The following is a 17773-nucleotide window of genomic DNA, read 5'->3' as shown; positions in this document are numbered from 1 at the left end:
CAATACATTGCATTTATGCTCTTTTCTAGACAGTTTAACATTTTTATTCCCTTTCAACTCTACAAAAATATGAGATTATGCCCACTGCAAATGAGGAAACAAACTCAGAGGTTGAGAATATTTGTGGGGCATCAAAGCCAGTGTACTTTTGAGTATTCCATGCCATGGTGATATTCATTTCAGAGCTTCTGCCATGAGCACATACTCCCCCTGGTTTCTCCCAACTGAGTAATGTTCTTTTTTTTTTTAAGTTGGAAATATGGGTTGTTCACTGACTGGATTATTTTATTTTATTTCATTTTTGGCCGTTGTTCCCTCATACTAGCACAGGGTAATCTGACCATTGGAAGGACAGTCTGTCTGTCTTTAGAGCAGATTGATAAATATTCCTAATATAATAAAAGGAGGGAAGCTGTTAGATCAAGCCATTTCCACCTGTACTGTAGGCACAGTCTTCACAGCAGGTCAGTGTTTGAAATACTTGAGGGTAAAACTCTAACTCCTTAGCAGCCATTCATGATATGGCCCGGCCCACCTTTCCAGACCCACCTGTCACTCTTTCACTGGGCTGCTTAATTCTAAGCACCATCTGGATCTCTCTAAACATGCCATACTGTTCCCCCTACCAGTGCCTTGACATCTGCTATTTCTTTGGCTTTGCTGCCCTCCTGTTTTTGCTGGGCTAAACCCCATTGTTTTTCCCAACCCAAGTATCACCTCCAGCAGGAAGTCTCCCTGACCTCTTGGAGTGAGGAGTGCAGCTTCTGCTTTCTGGGACACCATGGGTACGCTGCCTAAGGCTCTGTAAATGCCTTGGGGACAGGAATGGCATTTTATTCCTGACAGTGTGCCTAGTACCTTGCAGTGTAATGGAAATGCTCTGCAATTTTGGATAAAAGAGATCATCAGACCCCAAGGCAAGTCAGACCACTGAGGCTTACACACTCATCTATCGTTCTCTCCCTCTAGGGAAGGGAGTTTGGTGGATTGAATTTTAGTAAACTGCCCAACTCCCATTTGGGGGTGTTACAAATTCAGAGAGAGAGGTTGAGAATGCTGTCTATGGTTACATAAATATAAGCACACGCCATCATCTTAATGAACCATTTTGCAGTGTCTTTATTTATCCCCTCAATACTGAGTTCATAGTAGAAAATACTAAAAGAACAGCCACCCATCCAATGGAATGTTATCTTTCCCCTTACCTGGAATGGGTACTGTCTCTCCACAGGGGTCTGCTCCTCAAGATTGACTTTCTCCACACATCTGATTTTCTTAATCTCAATCGATCCTTTTCTGCTGCCTCTTTTCTAAATTAAAAGGAAAATATAAGATGCCTCATGTGATATACAGTGGCACACAAAGAAATGCATAAAGTTAAGGTTATGCTTAGGAGGGAGAGATTGTGAGATGACTTGAGCATGTGAAAATCGTTCCAATTATTCCATAATAGTAAAAATTCAATGACAACATAATATATTCTTCGAGTGTAGACATAATTAAATTCCCCCAAAGCAAGTCTTCAAGCAGCACTTAATTATTTGATAATCTTGAAACACATTTCAAATCACCTACCATATGGTTAATCTACTCAGTAACATCAAGGTTTAACTCCACAATGCGTTTTCATTTTTCAATTTTATGATAGTATTTCAGTATTTCTACCATGATAGATTTCTCAGCTGCATATAAATACTCTTATTTCCACCCAGGAGACGCCAATAGCAAACTGTCTTCCACCTTCAGTGACGGCAACCAACCAAAAATGGTCCTAGCCATTGCTGAGTGTCCTTTAGGGGGAAAAATCACCCTCAGTTGAGAATCAGTCTTCTAAAGTTACACTTTTCCTTAATAAAGTTAACCAATGTTTGAAAAATCCTTTATTTTGAATTATGGGTTTCACTGGTGGCTCAGATGGTAAAGAATCTGCCTGCAGTGCAGGAGACCCGGGTTCAATCCCTGGGTGGGAAAGATCCCCTGGTTGTTCAGTCACTAAGTCATGTCCGACTCTTTGCGACCCCATGGAGTCCAGCACACAAGGCTACACACTCCAGTATTCTTGCCTGGAAAATTCCATGGACAGAGGAGCCTGGCGGGCTACAGTCCATGGGGTCACAAAGAGTCAGACACGACTGAGTGACTAACACTGGTATCTTGAATTAATTATAACTTGGTTAAGAAAAGACAATGGGATAAGAGAGTACAAGTTGGTTTTTACTGTGTAAGCTGAGAAATCTGTTTCCTTATATTAAGCACTTTGTGGAGACTTAAAAATAAGTAGTATAAAAACAATGGAATAAATAAGAGTCTTACCATTTTGTCATATTCATAGTAGGAGAGGTTTGTTTTGGTTAAAACAAAAAGCCGCTCTTTGTAATTATTGGGTGACATTTTCTTCTTTTGCTGTGACCTTTTGAGAAGAAGTTCTTCTAGAATGGATTTTGTGTCCATATTGTCGTCCTAAATAAAAGAAAGTGATTAAAATGAGTGTTAGCAACATCTGGCTAGGTTCTCTTTTAGCTTTCATGATTTTTATTCAACTATTTCTTGTTAAGGGATAGTATTGTTGTTCAGTCACTAAGTCATGTCCGACTCTTTGCGACCCCATGGACTCCAGCACACCAGGCTTCCCTGTCCTTTCATTATCTTCCAGAGTTTGCTTAGATTCATGTCCTCTGAGTCGGTGATGCTATCTAACCATGTCAACCTCTGTCGCCCTCTTAGTTTTAAAAAATTAGATTTAGAACTACAGAGGAAATGGAATGAAGCACACTTAAATGCACACATACCTGCACTTCTTTCCTACTGCCTTGGCTGTGACTTGTATAAATATGTTGATTTTTAATATCATTTTTATGTGTGCTCACCCCCCACTTTGGATCATACATTCAGCATCTTCACACTACCCTCCAGACCACCACATCAAAATTCTCCTTTTTCCTAAAGTATTCTATGGACATTTGTTGAATTGAATTGAATACCATCCAACTTTTAAAAATTTCAACTCTTGACAGTTCACCATGTTTGAAATAACTGATCAACTGAAATTTCCCTCCACCAATGGGGTCAATTGTTGGACCAAATTATCCAAACTACTGTGAGGCTCTGATATTGTTGGTGAATGACACCACAACCCCTGAACATGATCAATCTTTAGCATAAAGGACATGGGTATAATTTTCACTATTTCTGAGCATTAAACTTTTTCAAAAGTTATCAAGAGAGATGTAAAAGAACTGAAAGAATTGGTGCTTCATAAGCTAAAAATACTCTTGCTTTTTCTTCCAGAACTGCATAAAACATTAAAAGTTAAGCTATTTCTGGAAAATGAATGCATTTTCTGATTTCTGTTGTTGCTTCAACCCTCTGTCTGATACCAGGTCTGGTAATGAAAAGGAACGCTAAGCAGTCAGTCACAAGAGAACAACTTCCTTATGTTCTTCTTTGTTTTGTGAAATCACATGGTTCTTAGCAGTCAGATGCCCAATCATTACTATCTTTTTTGTTTGCTGATAATCTGAAGGTAATTAACTTTACTCACCTTAATTTTGATAGAGCCGAAGAAGTGTGCTTCTACGTCTTTAACTCTCAAGCTCTAGGCAAAAAGTCACTGCTCTGAAAAGTCACTGCTCTGAGGCACCCCACTCATATTCCTTCTGGCTATGCCAGGGTCATGCATTAAAAAGAAGGTATTTGCATCCAATTCATCACTTGATCAGGAAGCAGCCACACAGACATTGCTCTGTCTGGATGGAGGCAGATGCCAAGTGAACCCATCCAATCACTAACGGGCATGGCCCTGGAGTATGATGGGCCCAGTGTGGTAGGGGAGTGGAAGAAAGGGAGACTGAGAAACTCAGCTTGATATAGAATAAACTATCTCAGGCCCAGACAGCTTCCCTCCTGACATAGGCCACGCCACTCTAAAAATGGGAATCAAGCAACTCAGCTTTTGTCATTTATCATACATGGATCAGGCGATTACTTATGAATCCCTCTAACGTTCTCCATGGAGAAGGCAATGGCACCCCACTCTTGCCTGGAAAATCCCATGGACAGAGGAGCCTGGTAGGCTACAGTCCATGGGGTCTCGAAGAGTCAGACACGACTGAGCGACTTCACTTTCTCTTTTCACCTTCATGCATTGGAGAAGGAAATGGCAACCCACTCCAGTGTTCTTGCCTGGAGAATCCCAGGGACGGGGGAGCCTGGTGGGCTGCTGTCTATGGGGTCGCACAGAGTCGGACACGACTGAAGCGACTTAGCAGCAGCAGCAGCAACATTCTCCAAGGGTATTGCTTTTCTCTTAGGCAGAAGTAGTAATCTTATCCGTTAAATATAGTAAAGTCTTTGTAACTTTTTACTTTGAATATTGTTTTATCTGGAAGAAAAGTATAATTCCTTTGAGTGCTATTCTCCATGGTCACTGGTTTGTTTGCCTTGGACTCAAAAATGAGGCAGAGATTGGGGTGCAGTAAACCCAGCCGGATCTGGGAAGGCAGGGATCACATCTTTCTTTCACCTTTGCCTCCATGATAAAGTCTGCACATACGCCTGTTCAGATAAGATTATTTTCTACACCTATAGCCTATGGCTGGAAGAGAATTCACTTGAAGACTTACTAAAACTATGAAGGGTCTACTTTTTGTTAAAGTCCGCTTTGGAGGAGCCATATCATACTGGTCAGAGGTGCAGAGAACTTTTGCCTTTTAAATTTCTCCATGAAAAAAATTAACAAAGCAGAAAGAGAACACTGTGAAAACTGTCAAAGATCTTTTATATCCACACCTGAAACATTCTTCCTCAAAGTAGAGTCGTAGTTAAATAGATGTGGTAGTTAGATAGATGTGGTGGTTAGTTGAATACAAAGTTAATGTTGCAACATTTATTTCAGATGCTGAATCAATGTGTAAAATTAAGAGCACTGTTTTAGGGGATTCCCTGGTGGTCTAGTCGTTAAGATTCCATGTTCTCACTGCTGGGGACCAGAGTTTGATTCCTGATCAGGGAAATAACATCCCACAAACTCAAAAAAAAAAAAAAAGCACTGTTTTAAAAATGCAAATTCCAATGTCCAAGGTAGTGAACAGCCCTTCCTGGTACTACATGTGATACACATGCTTTTCTGTTTTTGGAATTTGCACATTTATCACATGAAAGATGCTTTCTTGGGGAATTTTATCTAAAAAGTTAGTATAATGAACCACAGAAACCATTGACAAATGAAATTCACAAAATCTCTTCTGTATATTGAAGGGAAGAAGGACATTGACTAGAAAGGAAGGTACCAAGTCCTCCGGAACATTTTCTAATACAACTCCAAGAATTTATACACATTGTTGCATCTGATGGAATATAATTTGTCAAATTTTAACAAAAATGTTTATTCCGAATCCTAACCTTTGTGAATTTTTTGGCTTTCATTTTTAAAATCATATGAATATGTGTTTATTCAGCAAAACCAAGAAGTACAGACAAGCAAAAGGAAACTTAACATTTTGGTGAATATACCTCTAGATTTTTTTTCAAATTACATAGGCAGTTGTTTCTTTTCACAAAAATGAGTTCACATGCTGTACATATGTGTCTGTAATCCATGATTCTCATGTCATAAACACCCGGAGCCACCTGCTTTTGATGTCCTTCAAAGTTCCACTCCCTAAGCTGGACTCCGAGCATCTTAACAAACTTAAAGAACCCTGTTTGGATGACTCACACTTTTTTCACCTCCTGATCACTTTCTTCTGAGACAAAACCTGATTCCTGATCAAGTTTGAACCAGCCTTTCTCCTTCTGTTTTCTTCTGTCCCTTCCTTGTACTTCCCTCTTTTCTGAGATTAGCATAGATTCTAAGTTGGAGGCATTTCTATGGTGAGGACTAATTTTTAGAAATAGCATGTCTCCCATCTTGTATTAGCACAATAAGTCAACAGGGCTCTGGGACCACTGTTGACTCAGCTACCTCTCCAGCGACTAGCAAAGTCAGGTCTCTCCACCCACATTTAAGGAAAATTCATTTGGGAAGGTTTAAAAAGAAACTAAACAGAAGAAAATTCGATCCTAATGCTAGAAACCAGAGATCTATTTCCATAGAGAAGCTGGTGGGATTTGGCTGGATACTCGTATATCAGTACCTACATAGAATAGATGCATCAATTTGCTTACCAAATAGTTCAGGCTGCCTATTTCCATAAACACATGAAACTAGGAAGATTAAAGTGCAGGGGAGGCAGAAAAGAAAACCTGGAAGAAATCAGTATTGTAAGGAAGTCAGCAACCATGTGTAACCTTTAATGCATAAAAGGTGCATGCTGAATTAACCAGACATGTGTATATATATATATATAAAATACACACATGCATATTGTTTTCAGATTCTTTTCCCTTAGAGGTTATTACACAATATTGAGTAGAGTTCCCTGTGCTATACAGTAGGTCCTTGGTGGTTCTCTGTTTCATATATATTAGTGTGATCTGTTAATCCCAAGCCCCTAATGTATCCCTCCTCTCCCCTTTCCCCCTTTAGTAACCAGAAGTTTGTTTTCTGTGTATATGCAGAGCCCATATTCTTGACCATAACACTGATGATAGAGAAGAACATGCCAGCTGTGTAATCCTCCTAATCAGAGAACACTCTAACCTAAATGTAGGGAGCTAGCTGCTAAGTCACCTCAGTCGTGTCCGACTCTGTGCGACCCTATAGATGGCAGCCCACCAGGCTCTGCCATCCCTGGGATTCTCCAGGCAAGAACACTGGAGTGGGTTGCCACTTCCTGCTCCAATGCATGAAAGTGAAAAGTGAAAGTGAAGTTGCTCAGTTGTGTCCGACCCTCAGCGACCTCATGGACTGCAGCCTACCAGGCTCCTCCGTCCATGGGATTTTCCAGGCAAGAGTACTGGAGTGGGGTGCCACTGCCTTCTCCAAGGGAGGTGGCCACAGGGTATCAAAGGTGGTAGAAACCCTCTAAGTCATTTTTCAGAAGCAACACTGAGCCCCAACAGCTTAGGTGACTTAGCCAGAATCGCAGCAGTGTGACTTGAGAGACACAGCCCAGGGAGACAGATCACTGGTGTCATGCCTGGGACACTGCCCACCCCTTCATGGCAATAAATATGCTAAAACATCTATGTGTTCAGCTAAACATATGATACCCTTGCTTAAGCTTCAGTATTGTAGGACTCGGCATCAATTTTAGTCTTGCCAGACCCACACAAGGGACCTTTTATTGGAAATACCAGAAAGATGTGACCCGTTAAGTAATCTTTCAGCAGGAACCTCCAAAGCACTGTTAAACAACAAAACTCTAGCCCACATTTTGAAAATAGGTAAGAACATACAACCACAGAAGTTAGAATAAATTCTAAGTGGTGCAGAAGTGGAGCAGGAAGCAGGAAAGGAAGGGAGAAAGGTATGTACAATTAAACGGGGCCGTCGGATAGTTCCTGAAACCAATGTGTGTATTTCCTGACTGGCTCGGGATGGTGCCTTTAAAGCTTTAGTTTTTAGAATTGAGAGGTGAAGGTAGCAGTTTCTTACCCCTTTATTTGATTTAGTTATCCTCTTTTACTTTGCATGTCATTTACCTAAAGATTTTGATAGGTGTCAGGATATTAAAATAATACCTAGCGTGTGAAAGCAGTGGAGGAGGGAGGGCGGGAAGGAAAGGGAAGACGCTCCAAGTGCAGACTGGGACCCAAAATGGCTAGACCTGTGACAAACTTGATCTTCCACTGTTTGCCCAAGGCCAGGCCTGCTTATCTTCCCGCTAAATTGCTGGAAAAAAAAATGATGGTAAGTTAAACGGGAACAGAAAGCTTAACTCAGAATCAGGTAAAGTGATTGAAAAATACAACTCTTAAGACCCTGTCCTGAGATGAATACTGGCTCCACGGAAACTACGTATCTTAACCACTGTGCCACCTGGGAAGCACCCCGCAGAAGCTGCCAGGTCCGCATTTCATGTGATGTTTTGCAGGCAAGAGAAAGTTACAACTGATCTTGGCATGACATGGACAGAAATCCTTTAATAGTGACACTTGAATCCAGCAGTTTGAAACACCATACTTTGGTTGCTCCAAAATGAATTTTTGAAAACTACACACTTTGTGAAGCCATTTTTAGACAAAGAAGATGAGAATGCCAGTGTCTTTCCTGTTGGAGCTAATATTTGCTTTAGGTGTGAAATTTCGTCTTCAGTGCCTCATAGAGCTTTGCTAAACTCTTCCTTCTCCTCAGCAACCTCTTTCCTTCTGCTCCCTCCCCTCTGCCCAGGACACCCTTCTGGGCACCTTCCTTAGGAAAAAAGCCAAAAGTGCTAAATCCACATCCTAATACCTCATGCTGAATTTGTTTAACACATTACACTGCTAAGGATACAGGTTGATGTGGACAAAAGCACCAGGCTTTGGTGGGTTCAAATCCTTGCCCTCTCTCTGTGCAATGTGGCATGTTACTTAACCCTGCTAAACCTCAGCTTCCCTATCTGTAAAGGGAGTAAAACAATAACTACCTCGAAGGATTATGAGGAGTCGAGAGAAAACGGCAGTATCATGCCTAGCACCCTAGTAGGTGTTCCAGAAACCTGTACCCCTTCCTCTCATCACTCCATAGGTGAAATTTTTCAGAAGATCATAGTGAAGTTTAAAAACTGGAGACAGTGAGATGACCTTCAACATAAATTTCAAGCCTCACCCCTCTTCCCCCAGCGCCCCTGGTGCCGCCCCCCCAGGGATATGAGGTATTGGGAAGAAGATTCCCCATGCCTTCTCTAGTCAACAAGCACCTGCTCTGTGGGTCTGTTACAATTCAGCCCAGGGACTGGTTACCTTAAAATCAGATGGACTGTGTATTTGTGCCACCAGATTTCTAACAAATCAATATTTGGATGTTATTCAAAGTGTGGTCCATGGACAGGTAGCATCAACATACCCTGGGAGCTGGTTTTAAATTCACACTCTTAGATTGCACCCCAGCCCCAGTACATCAGAATCTGCATTTTAGCAAGATCCCCAGGTGACTTATGTGCACAAGAGAGTTTGAAAAACACTGACCTAGACTACATTATAGTTGTACAACTTTTTAAACCCAATGAAACCATCTGGGTCCATGAGAACTTTCAAAATTCTATGAATTTGGCTGCAACTGTGTGGTTCACCTCCCTCCCACCTTCTACCTCCATCTAAAATACCCCAGACCCCTGAATTAGGGAGACTTCAGGAAGCTAAGAACAGATACTCATAGCTACAATAACATCAAAAAACACAGGTAAATAAAAGAAGGCTTGACTAACATTTCTTTATCTTTTCAGGACTAGTTATGAAGCCAGTATGAAAAGTCATGGAAGGGCCTATAAAGGAAAAGAATCTGAAAAACTACATATATATATATATATATGAATCATTTTATTGTACACCTGAAACTAATACAACATTGTAAATTAACTATAGTTCAATTTAAAAAAACAACTAAAGGAAGAAAAAAAGTCCTGGAAAGGCAATGGCTAAAGAATAGTATGGAGAAAATCAGCAGAGGAAGCGACACAAAGCCAGATCAAGCCAATGGTGATGTACACACAACCTGACAGTTTCCATGATGTTGAACTAGGAGGGAATTTCCAGTGAATTTCCTATAGCAGGCCCCTGAACGACATGATCCCACCAAAGAGCCCCATCAATGTCACATTCATAATTTTGCAGTATTTTTCTTAAAGCGCTCCCCTCTCCACCCCGTCTGTGAACTTCAGGGTCTACAACACCCAGATGCAAACCTATTTTGTAGCCACTTGCCGCTTACACGCACCATTTTGGCTGGTCCTGCTGCCCAGGGCCACGGCTGTGAGGTTGCTCTGCTCTTGCAGGAACACAGCCCCAGCTGTCCTCCTTCCAGCAGCAGCAAACTGCCTCACATTGTCCCGGCTGCAAAGTCAGAAATGGCCACATTACTCAGTGCCCCCCAAATGTCTATTGTCCTGCAAGGCCTTACACAATCCCACAGGAAACCACGCTCAACGCTTAGCCAACACTTGTTGACCTGATTGAGCGCAACAAAAACGGAGACAAAAGCATATTTCATACAGGTTCCAACTTTGATAACTACAGCTCCTGCTTTTCCCAGGCAGCTCTCGGGTACATGTGATAACCTGTCTTTGTTTGGAGAGCTCTGTGCTGGAAAGCAGGAGAAAATATCTCGGCCAAGCCTGCTTGTGACGCTGACTTCTCTCACACACGAGTCAGGAAACCATGAGGTAATGCCAAAGTGTGCAGAGAATAAGCAATGAAAACTAAGCTCAAGAATGGACCCAGGGAGGCTAGAGAGGGTATGAGAGAGCCAGATGGTCAAATGACCAAAAAGAAGCCCATTTCCACAGCTTAAGAAATCCAGAAATGGAATAGAGATGGGTTTGGCTAATGTACCATGCACCAAGAGGGCAATGAAAGAATGTGATTATCACTTGACTGATTTATGATTATCACTCTAATGATTTATGACATCACAACATTTAAACTTTATTTTTTATTAAAAATTTTTATTGCAGTATCATTGATTTACAATGTTGTGTTAGTTTCAGGTGTACAGGAGAGAGGAAGGAGGAGACAGGAGATAAGAGAGGAGACAGGAGTCAGGAGACAGGAGAATATTGCCTGAATATGGCAATAAAGAGAATTTAAAAGGAAAATGGTTTATAATAATAACATTTGCGGTGTGCAAATGCCTAGGCATGGCAGCACTAGAAGACATAATGAATTCAGATGTTTTCGCCTATCAAAAGTAGGTTGTCTCCTTTCCTCAGTTATACATACATACATATATATATATATATATTCTTTTTCCAATTCTTTTCCATTATGGTTTATTATAGGATATTGAGTAAAATTCTCTGTGCTATACAGTGGGCCCTTGTTGTTTATCTATTTTATATATAAGTGTATCTGTTAATCCCAAACTCCTAATTTCTCCCTCCCCTGCCTCCCTTTTGGGAACCATAAGATTGTTTTCTATGTCTGTGAGTCACAACATCATGGCTTTACTCATCTTACTGTCTTCTCCTGTGTACACTGACTGTATGTAATCAGTAATAAACCTAATGATTTATTTTAGGCTCAGCTATGGACAGCTGGTTCCAAATTGGGAAAGGAGTATGTCAAGGCTGTATGTTGTCACCTTGCTTATTTAACTTATATGCAGAGTACATCATGCGAAATGCTGGGCTGGATGAAGCACAAGTGGGAATCAAGATTGCCAGGAGAAATATCAACAACCTCAGAGATGCAGATGACACCACCCTTATGGCAGAAAGTGACGAAGAACTAAAGAGCCTCTTGATAAAAGTGAAAGAGGAGAGTGAAAAAGCTGGCTTAAAACTCAGCATTCAAAAAACGAAGATCATGGTATCCAGTCCCATCACTTCATGGCAAATAGATGGGGAAACAATGGAAACAGTGACAGATTTTATTTTCTTGGGCTTTAAATCACTGCAGATGGTGACTGCAACCATGATATTAAAAGACGCTTGTTCCTTGGAAGAAAAGCTATGACCAACCTAGACAACATATTAAAAAGCAGAGACATTACTAGACAAAGGTCCATCTAGTCAAAACTATGGTTTTTCCAGTAGTCATGTATGGATGTGAGAGTTGGATTATAAAGAAAGCTGAGCGTCAAAGAATTGATGCTTTTGAACTGTGGTGTTGTAGAAGACTCTTGAGAGTCCCTTGGACTGCAAGGAGATCCAACCTGTCAATCCTAAAGGAAATCAGTCCTGAATATTTACTGGAAGGACTGATGCTGAAGCTGAAGCTCCAATACTTCGGCCACCTGATATGAAGAACTGACTCACTGGAAAAGACCCCGATCCTGGGAAAGATTGACAGAGGGAGAAGAAGGGGACAACAGAGGATGAGACGGTTGGATGGCATCACCAACTGGATGGACATGAGTTTGAGCAAGCTCTGGGAGTTGGTGGTGGACAGGGAAGCCTGGTGTGCTGTAGTCTTTTGAGAACCTGTCTACTAAGCATTCTGTTAGGAGCTAGATGCAGCAGTAAACAGAACAGAGGCAGGCCAGACCTTCGGGGGACTTATGTCTCATGGAGGAAGGACCACAGTAAAGTTTTAATTACCATAGAATGTCTGAAAAATATTTGTTTGAAACTGGAATGTAGGGAATGACAAAGAGTCCTTTAGAACAATTTAAAACAAGAGAACTTAACACCCTGACATCAGCAAAGAAGTCACTGATGGACTCCACACAGCTCTCCATCCTCTAGCAATCAAGTAGGCAGTCATTTGAGAAACCGAGGGTGAAGCAGTGTGACCGTGGGAAAGCAATTTAGCCAAATAAATTAATTCTGCCCTCTGCTAATTCACTTCCATTCCCATATGGTAATTTGTACTTACTCTGCTGTTTAAACATGGTAGCATGGCTGAAGATCAATTCTAGAATAAAAAGTCAATTTAGGGGAGGGAAGGAGGAAGTGGCAGAACTCTTGAAACACCTAGGTACAATCTCTTGGGATTCTCATCCCTTTTTAAGAGCTTGGAACACTCGAGGGCAGCTGGGAGGAGTGTTTTCCTCTGAGTCAAAATGTCCCAGATTTATTTCTTTATTCCATTCATTCACTTCCTCTGCCACTTTTCCTGAACCTCTCTTGGGCTCTGTATTTTCCATGTCTTTAGTCCAATTCTAACTTGTTGTGGCAACCTGCTATTTCCATTACGTGATTTGATTTGCTTAAATTATGGTCTGTGTTGTCACCTCTAGCCAGGGAGACCCATAGGATTTTCCTCTTAGCTTCTCTTCCTGAGCTTTTAGCAGGCAACACGCTTGTGGGGTGATTTGACTTCATGATGTAAACAAGCTTGTTCAGTTGGGAACAGTAACGCTCACATTTTTTACAAGAAAGAACCTGATAGGATCCATTATGTGTGTATGTGTGTGAGAGAGAGAGACAGAGAGGGAGGGAGGGAGGAAGGGGAGGGAGGGAGGAAGGGGAGAGAGGGAGACTGTCTTTCTTCTGGCTTCTGACTGACCTCTAGTTTTCTCTTTAAAAAATTCCTTTGACTCGTGGCTTTAAACACCGTCTATATGTTTATGGTTCCAAATTTCAGCCAGGCCCTCTCCCCTGAATTCCAGACTTATATTTGACTGTTAGCTTGCCCATCTATACTTGGAATATCTAATAACTATTTCAAACTTAACATGTCCAAAGCTGACCTCCTGACTAACCGTTCAAACCAGCTCCTCCTACAAGGCTTGCCTTCTCAGCTAATAGCAACTTTAACCTTCCAGTTGCTCAAGCCAAAGAAGGTGGAATCACCCTTGACTTTTACCCTTCCTTCACAGCCAGCATCTCATCCATCATGAAATATGGCTAGCCATATTTTCAAAATATATCCCAAATTTGGCCACTTTCCACCAGCTCTGCTGCTACCTACTGGTCTGAGTTGCCACATATCTGTCACCTGGAGTATCGCGCTTGCCTCCTGCCTGCTCTCCCTGCTTCTGCACTTGCTGCCTGCTATCCTCCACTGACTAGCCAAAACGATGCTTTCACGTGTACGTCAAAGCCCACCACTCCTCCTGTCTGAACTTTTCAATGGTCCCCCATCTTCTGGTCCCCTAATGCCATCTCTAACATCATTGTATGATTTTTCTACCTTACATTGCCACTCCTACAATATTCTGAGCACTACCCACCGCAGGGTCTTTTCACAGGCTGTTTCTTTTGCTTGCCAAACCATCACAGACATCTGCGTGGTTCATTTCCTCAGGTTCTGTGTCAAAAGGCATCTTGCTAATGAGCCCTACTTAGACCATCTTGTTAATACTACACCTTGCTCCACCCAGCACTCCCAGCCTCCCTTACTCTGCTCACTTTATCTTTTTTTCATAGCTCCTAACAGGTTAAAACCAACTACACAATTTACTTATCTGTCTCTCTTCCCTGAAGAGTAAGCCCACAAGAGCTCTGATAGCTTCTCTCTGTAGCCTGAGCTTTTTCCACAAGAATCTCTTCACGGGGGCCATCACTCCATTACCTGTGGCTCTTATGCCTCCTGGTGTTAAGACATCTACTTGGAGGTTGGGTTCTGATGTGAATAGATTACACTTACTGGAAGCAAAGATGAATGTGTTATCTCTTCTAAGAATGCTTGCATATTAAACCTCAGGTTCAGTGGTGGAACAATAACCTTTTTGTCCTCATGAAAGGAGATGGTGAGTGGAGGGGGAGGGTTAGGTGGACATAGAAAAGTTGGTTCTGTGGGGATTTGTTTTGCAGGATCTTAGTTCCCCGATCAGGGATCGAATCTGAGCCCTCAGCAATGATAGCACTGAGTCCAGACCACTGGACCACCAGGGAACTCCTTGCTGTGTGGTTTTGTCATGCCCTTTCCTGCTATATGTGAAATATTTACATAGACTGTTGGCATTTTATCAATTTCACTCCCTATTTTTCAGTGGAAGGTAAGGACTTGGGGTCTAGATAGAGTTGGCAGGCTGTGACTATCACCTGTTTTTGGAAGCAAGACTTATTGGAGCACAGCCACAGTCATTTATTTGTTCACATATTGGGTGAGGCTGCTCTCCTCCAATGGCAGAGTTGAGTTGTGACAGAGGCCATGTGCCCGCAGTCTCTTAATATTTACTATCTGGCCTACATAGAAAAAATTTGCCAACTCATGCTCTAGAAAAATCCTGCCAGCTGTGGAAGTGACCTAGAAGCTTGAAATTTAGCTCAACAGCTCAATTCAATATATCTTCACTAAATTGTATAGTGTACGAGGTACCAGAGTTGAAAGCAAAAGAAGTAGGCAAAAGGGGAGATCTTTATGGAACTTCCAGCTACAATTCTCACTTTGATTCAAATTATTTTTCCCAAAATTTTATCATGAATAATTTCAAAATACAGAAAAGTTTTTAAAAAACCAATACACTGCTAGATTCTATATTTACATTTTACTGTATTTGTTTTGACATCTATTTATCAACCCTCTATCCATCTGTCAATCCACCTTATTGGTGTTACTACTACTACTATTGTGTGTGTGTGAAGTCGCTCAGTCGTGTCTGACTCTTTGCGACCCCGTGGACTGTAGCCCGCAAGGCTCCTCTGTCCATGGGATTCTCCAGGCAAGAATACTGGAGTGGGTTGCCATTTCCTTCTCCAGGGGATCTTCCTGACCCAGGGATTGAACCCAGGTCTCCTGCATTGCAGGCAGACGCTTTATCCTCTGAGCCACCAGGGAAGCCTACTACTATTACCTGGGTTCAATCTCTGGGTTGGGAAGATCCCCTAGAGAAGGGAATGGCTACCCACTCCAGTACTCTGACCTGGAGAATCCCATGGACTGTAGAGCCCATGGGGTTGCAAAGAGTCAGACACAACTGAGCAACTTTCATTTTCACTTTTTCCCCACCACTACTGTTACTGTTATTTGCTGCATTTAAAGTAAGTTGCAAACATTAGCAAACTTTATCTGTAAACACTTCAGAGTATATAACTGAAGATTAATTCAAATTAGCCTTTTATTTTAACTCCAACACTGTAATCTTGAAAGCAGCCTTCATTTGGCCAGAAGACACGGCATTATACAAGCTGAAAACTGAGAAAGGTTTTCAGGATAACTGAGTAAAGTATCAGGGGAATCATTCACCTAAATTTCTCCATTTCCTTCATTCAGAGATGAATCGGCCTTTCAGGGCTGAGAATGTTTTGCCTGTGGTGAATTCTAGGAAAGTTCTGTGGCTGAGAAGAGAGGGTCATAAGCTGTTCCTTTCTGGCACACTGCCAGAAACCCATGGGAAAGGCAGTTATGAGTTTTAGTGGTTGATCACATGTAGCATCTAGGTCAGAACCCTGGCTAATGGACCAGACTGTGTCCATGCAGATTGCTCTCACGAGGGTGGAAATGGGAGTCAAGTGTACACATCATTCCTGGATATTTTTTAATGTCCTCGACTACGAGCATATCTATGTCCTTCGTAAACAAATGCTTATAAAATAATCAGTCGCTGACTTGGAGCCATTTCCTGGAGTCAGAGAGTCTGAATCCCTAATATGGAGTATTCTAGAGATATTTGTCATTTAATAAACAGCAGCGACTGTGCTTTAAGGCAAATTACCGAAACCTGACCGATCTTGAAAAAAAATTATTTTTAAGAAAGATTTTTTGAGTTGACTGCTTGAAGGAGAAAAAATGGCAAATGATGAAATGTCTAAGATGTCCATGTATTTCTATAAGGTGTATTTTTGAGAAGCATTTTGAATGAAAAAGGAAAAATGATCGCATAAAATACGTTGATAATGTAGGTGTCCTCAAAGATAGATAATGGTGCTATCTGGAATCATTTAGCAACTGATGGCATATCTACACACTCATATATCCAGCTGCCTGCTCAGCATCGCTGACTGGATGGCAAATGACAGTGTGAAAAGTGCTCATAGCTCCATGTACAAAGTCACATTTCTCATTTCAAAAGCCGGCCCTGTTACAGTGAAATGTTACATGCTGCATATTCCATCTGTAAAAATTTGTGCTCCCCACCACTGCTGCCATGCTTGTTTTTCCTAATTTTAAGTCTCCTAGCTTTTCAGGTCTACTTTTTTTTTTTTTCTGTAGACTTCTCTGCCTTGCCCTGACAATGCACGCCTTTGAATTAGCTTCTCCCTGCGACTGCCTTCTCAAAGTTAAGAAAGAAAGGAAGCTCTTCTGCCTGTTTCAGAGGTGGAGGGGATTCTGAGTCCCAGGAAGCTTGGAAAATGTGGTAAAAAGCATCCTCAGGAGTATGGCAAGTCCAATATGGAAGCATGTAAAAATGTAGAGCACATCCGTCTTCTCCCGTTTTCTTGTATCAGAAAGCCGTCCTTCTCAATGTCACGTGTAACTGAAGAAACTTTAAGGACCCCTGCGCTTCAGAGGTTACTGCTCTGCCCAGTAGGACATAACATTTCATCTCTCAAGTCTAGTTTAATACATTTTTATCTTACTGGATGGCTGCTTGCCTTGATAGTAACATTTAGATGAACAGATTCACTCTCTGAAAGGGTAAATATTTGTAGAAGTCTTTCTTTACTCCAGAGAGCTTTGAAAATCCACCACATCTCTTTTCTTGCATCAAAGCATATTTTCCAGTTATCTATCATCACTAAACAAATAATCTGGAAACTGAGTGGCTTGAAACAACCATGTTTATCTGCTCACAAGTCTATGGGTCTGTGGGTGGGAAGAACACAGTTAAGTGTTCATGTCTTAGACATACGGAGTCAGCGATGGCAGCTGGGCCTGGAAGAGCCACTTCACAGATGGCATGTCTATATATCTGGTGCCACAGTGTCCTTGGCCTCTGTCTCCTTCCTCACATGGCGTTTCTTCTTCCAAGACCACTCCTCCACATGGCGTGGGCTTCTTCCAGAATACTGGTCTCAGAGTCATCACTCCTTTTACAAGGGAACTGACTTCCAGAAGACAGGAAGCAGAAGCTGCCAGGCTACTTCAGAGCCACACCTAGAACTGGCACTATCCTTTCCAGGGTATTCCATCAGTCAAAGCAGCCACAGGCCCTGCCTAGACTTAGGAGGAACAGAAGTAATGGTGATGGTGGGGTGTGTCAAGGTCACACTGAAGAAGATGTGTATGTGGGAGATACTGTTGGAACCATCTTAGGAAAATAGACTCTCCAAAGGAGGAGAACCAATGACTGATCAACAATGTGTAATCATGATAACAATGTGTAGTCGTCATGCTTACCAGGTCAAACATCTCACCCGGATTT

The 17773-nt window shown here is 41.7% G+C and overlaps 2 protein-coding genes across 5 annotated transcripts in view; one reads left to right on the top strand and one right to left on the bottom strand.

The window, feature by feature from the left end:
• The window catches only part of BMX (BMX non-receptor tyrosine kinase), a 46101-nt gene extending 36131 nt beyond the window's left edge, over window positions 1–9970 (bottom strand). For all 3 annotated transcript variants that reach the window (XM_070291347.1, XM_070291349.1, XM_070291348.1), the window contains exons 1-3: window positions 9800–9970; window positions 2314–2460; window positions 1206–1310 (exon numbers count right to left, since the gene is read on the bottom strand). In XM_070291347.1, the coding sequence (XP_070147448.1) occupies window positions 1206–1310; window positions 2314–2460; window positions 9800–9802 (255 nt within the window). In that variant the 5' untranslated portion in view covers window positions 9803–9970. The remainder of the gene's footprint in view (window positions 1–1205; window positions 1311–2313; window positions 2461–9799) is intronic.
• PIR (pirin) overlaps window positions 1–17773 on the top strand; it is a 151745-nt gene that overhangs the window by 33363 nt on the left and 100609 nt on the right. The window lies entirely within an intron of this gene.

The sequence above is a fragment of the Ovis canadensis genome, chromosome X, assembly GCF_042477335.2.
Source record: "Ovis canadensis isolate MfBH-ARS-UI-01 breed Bighorn chromosome X, ARS-UI_OviCan_v2, whole genome shotgun sequence".
Lineage (NCBI taxonomy): Eukaryota > Metazoa > Chordata > Mammalia > Artiodactyla > Bovidae > Ovis > Ovis canadensis.
This window is presented reverse-complemented; position numbering and strand designations above follow the sequence as displayed.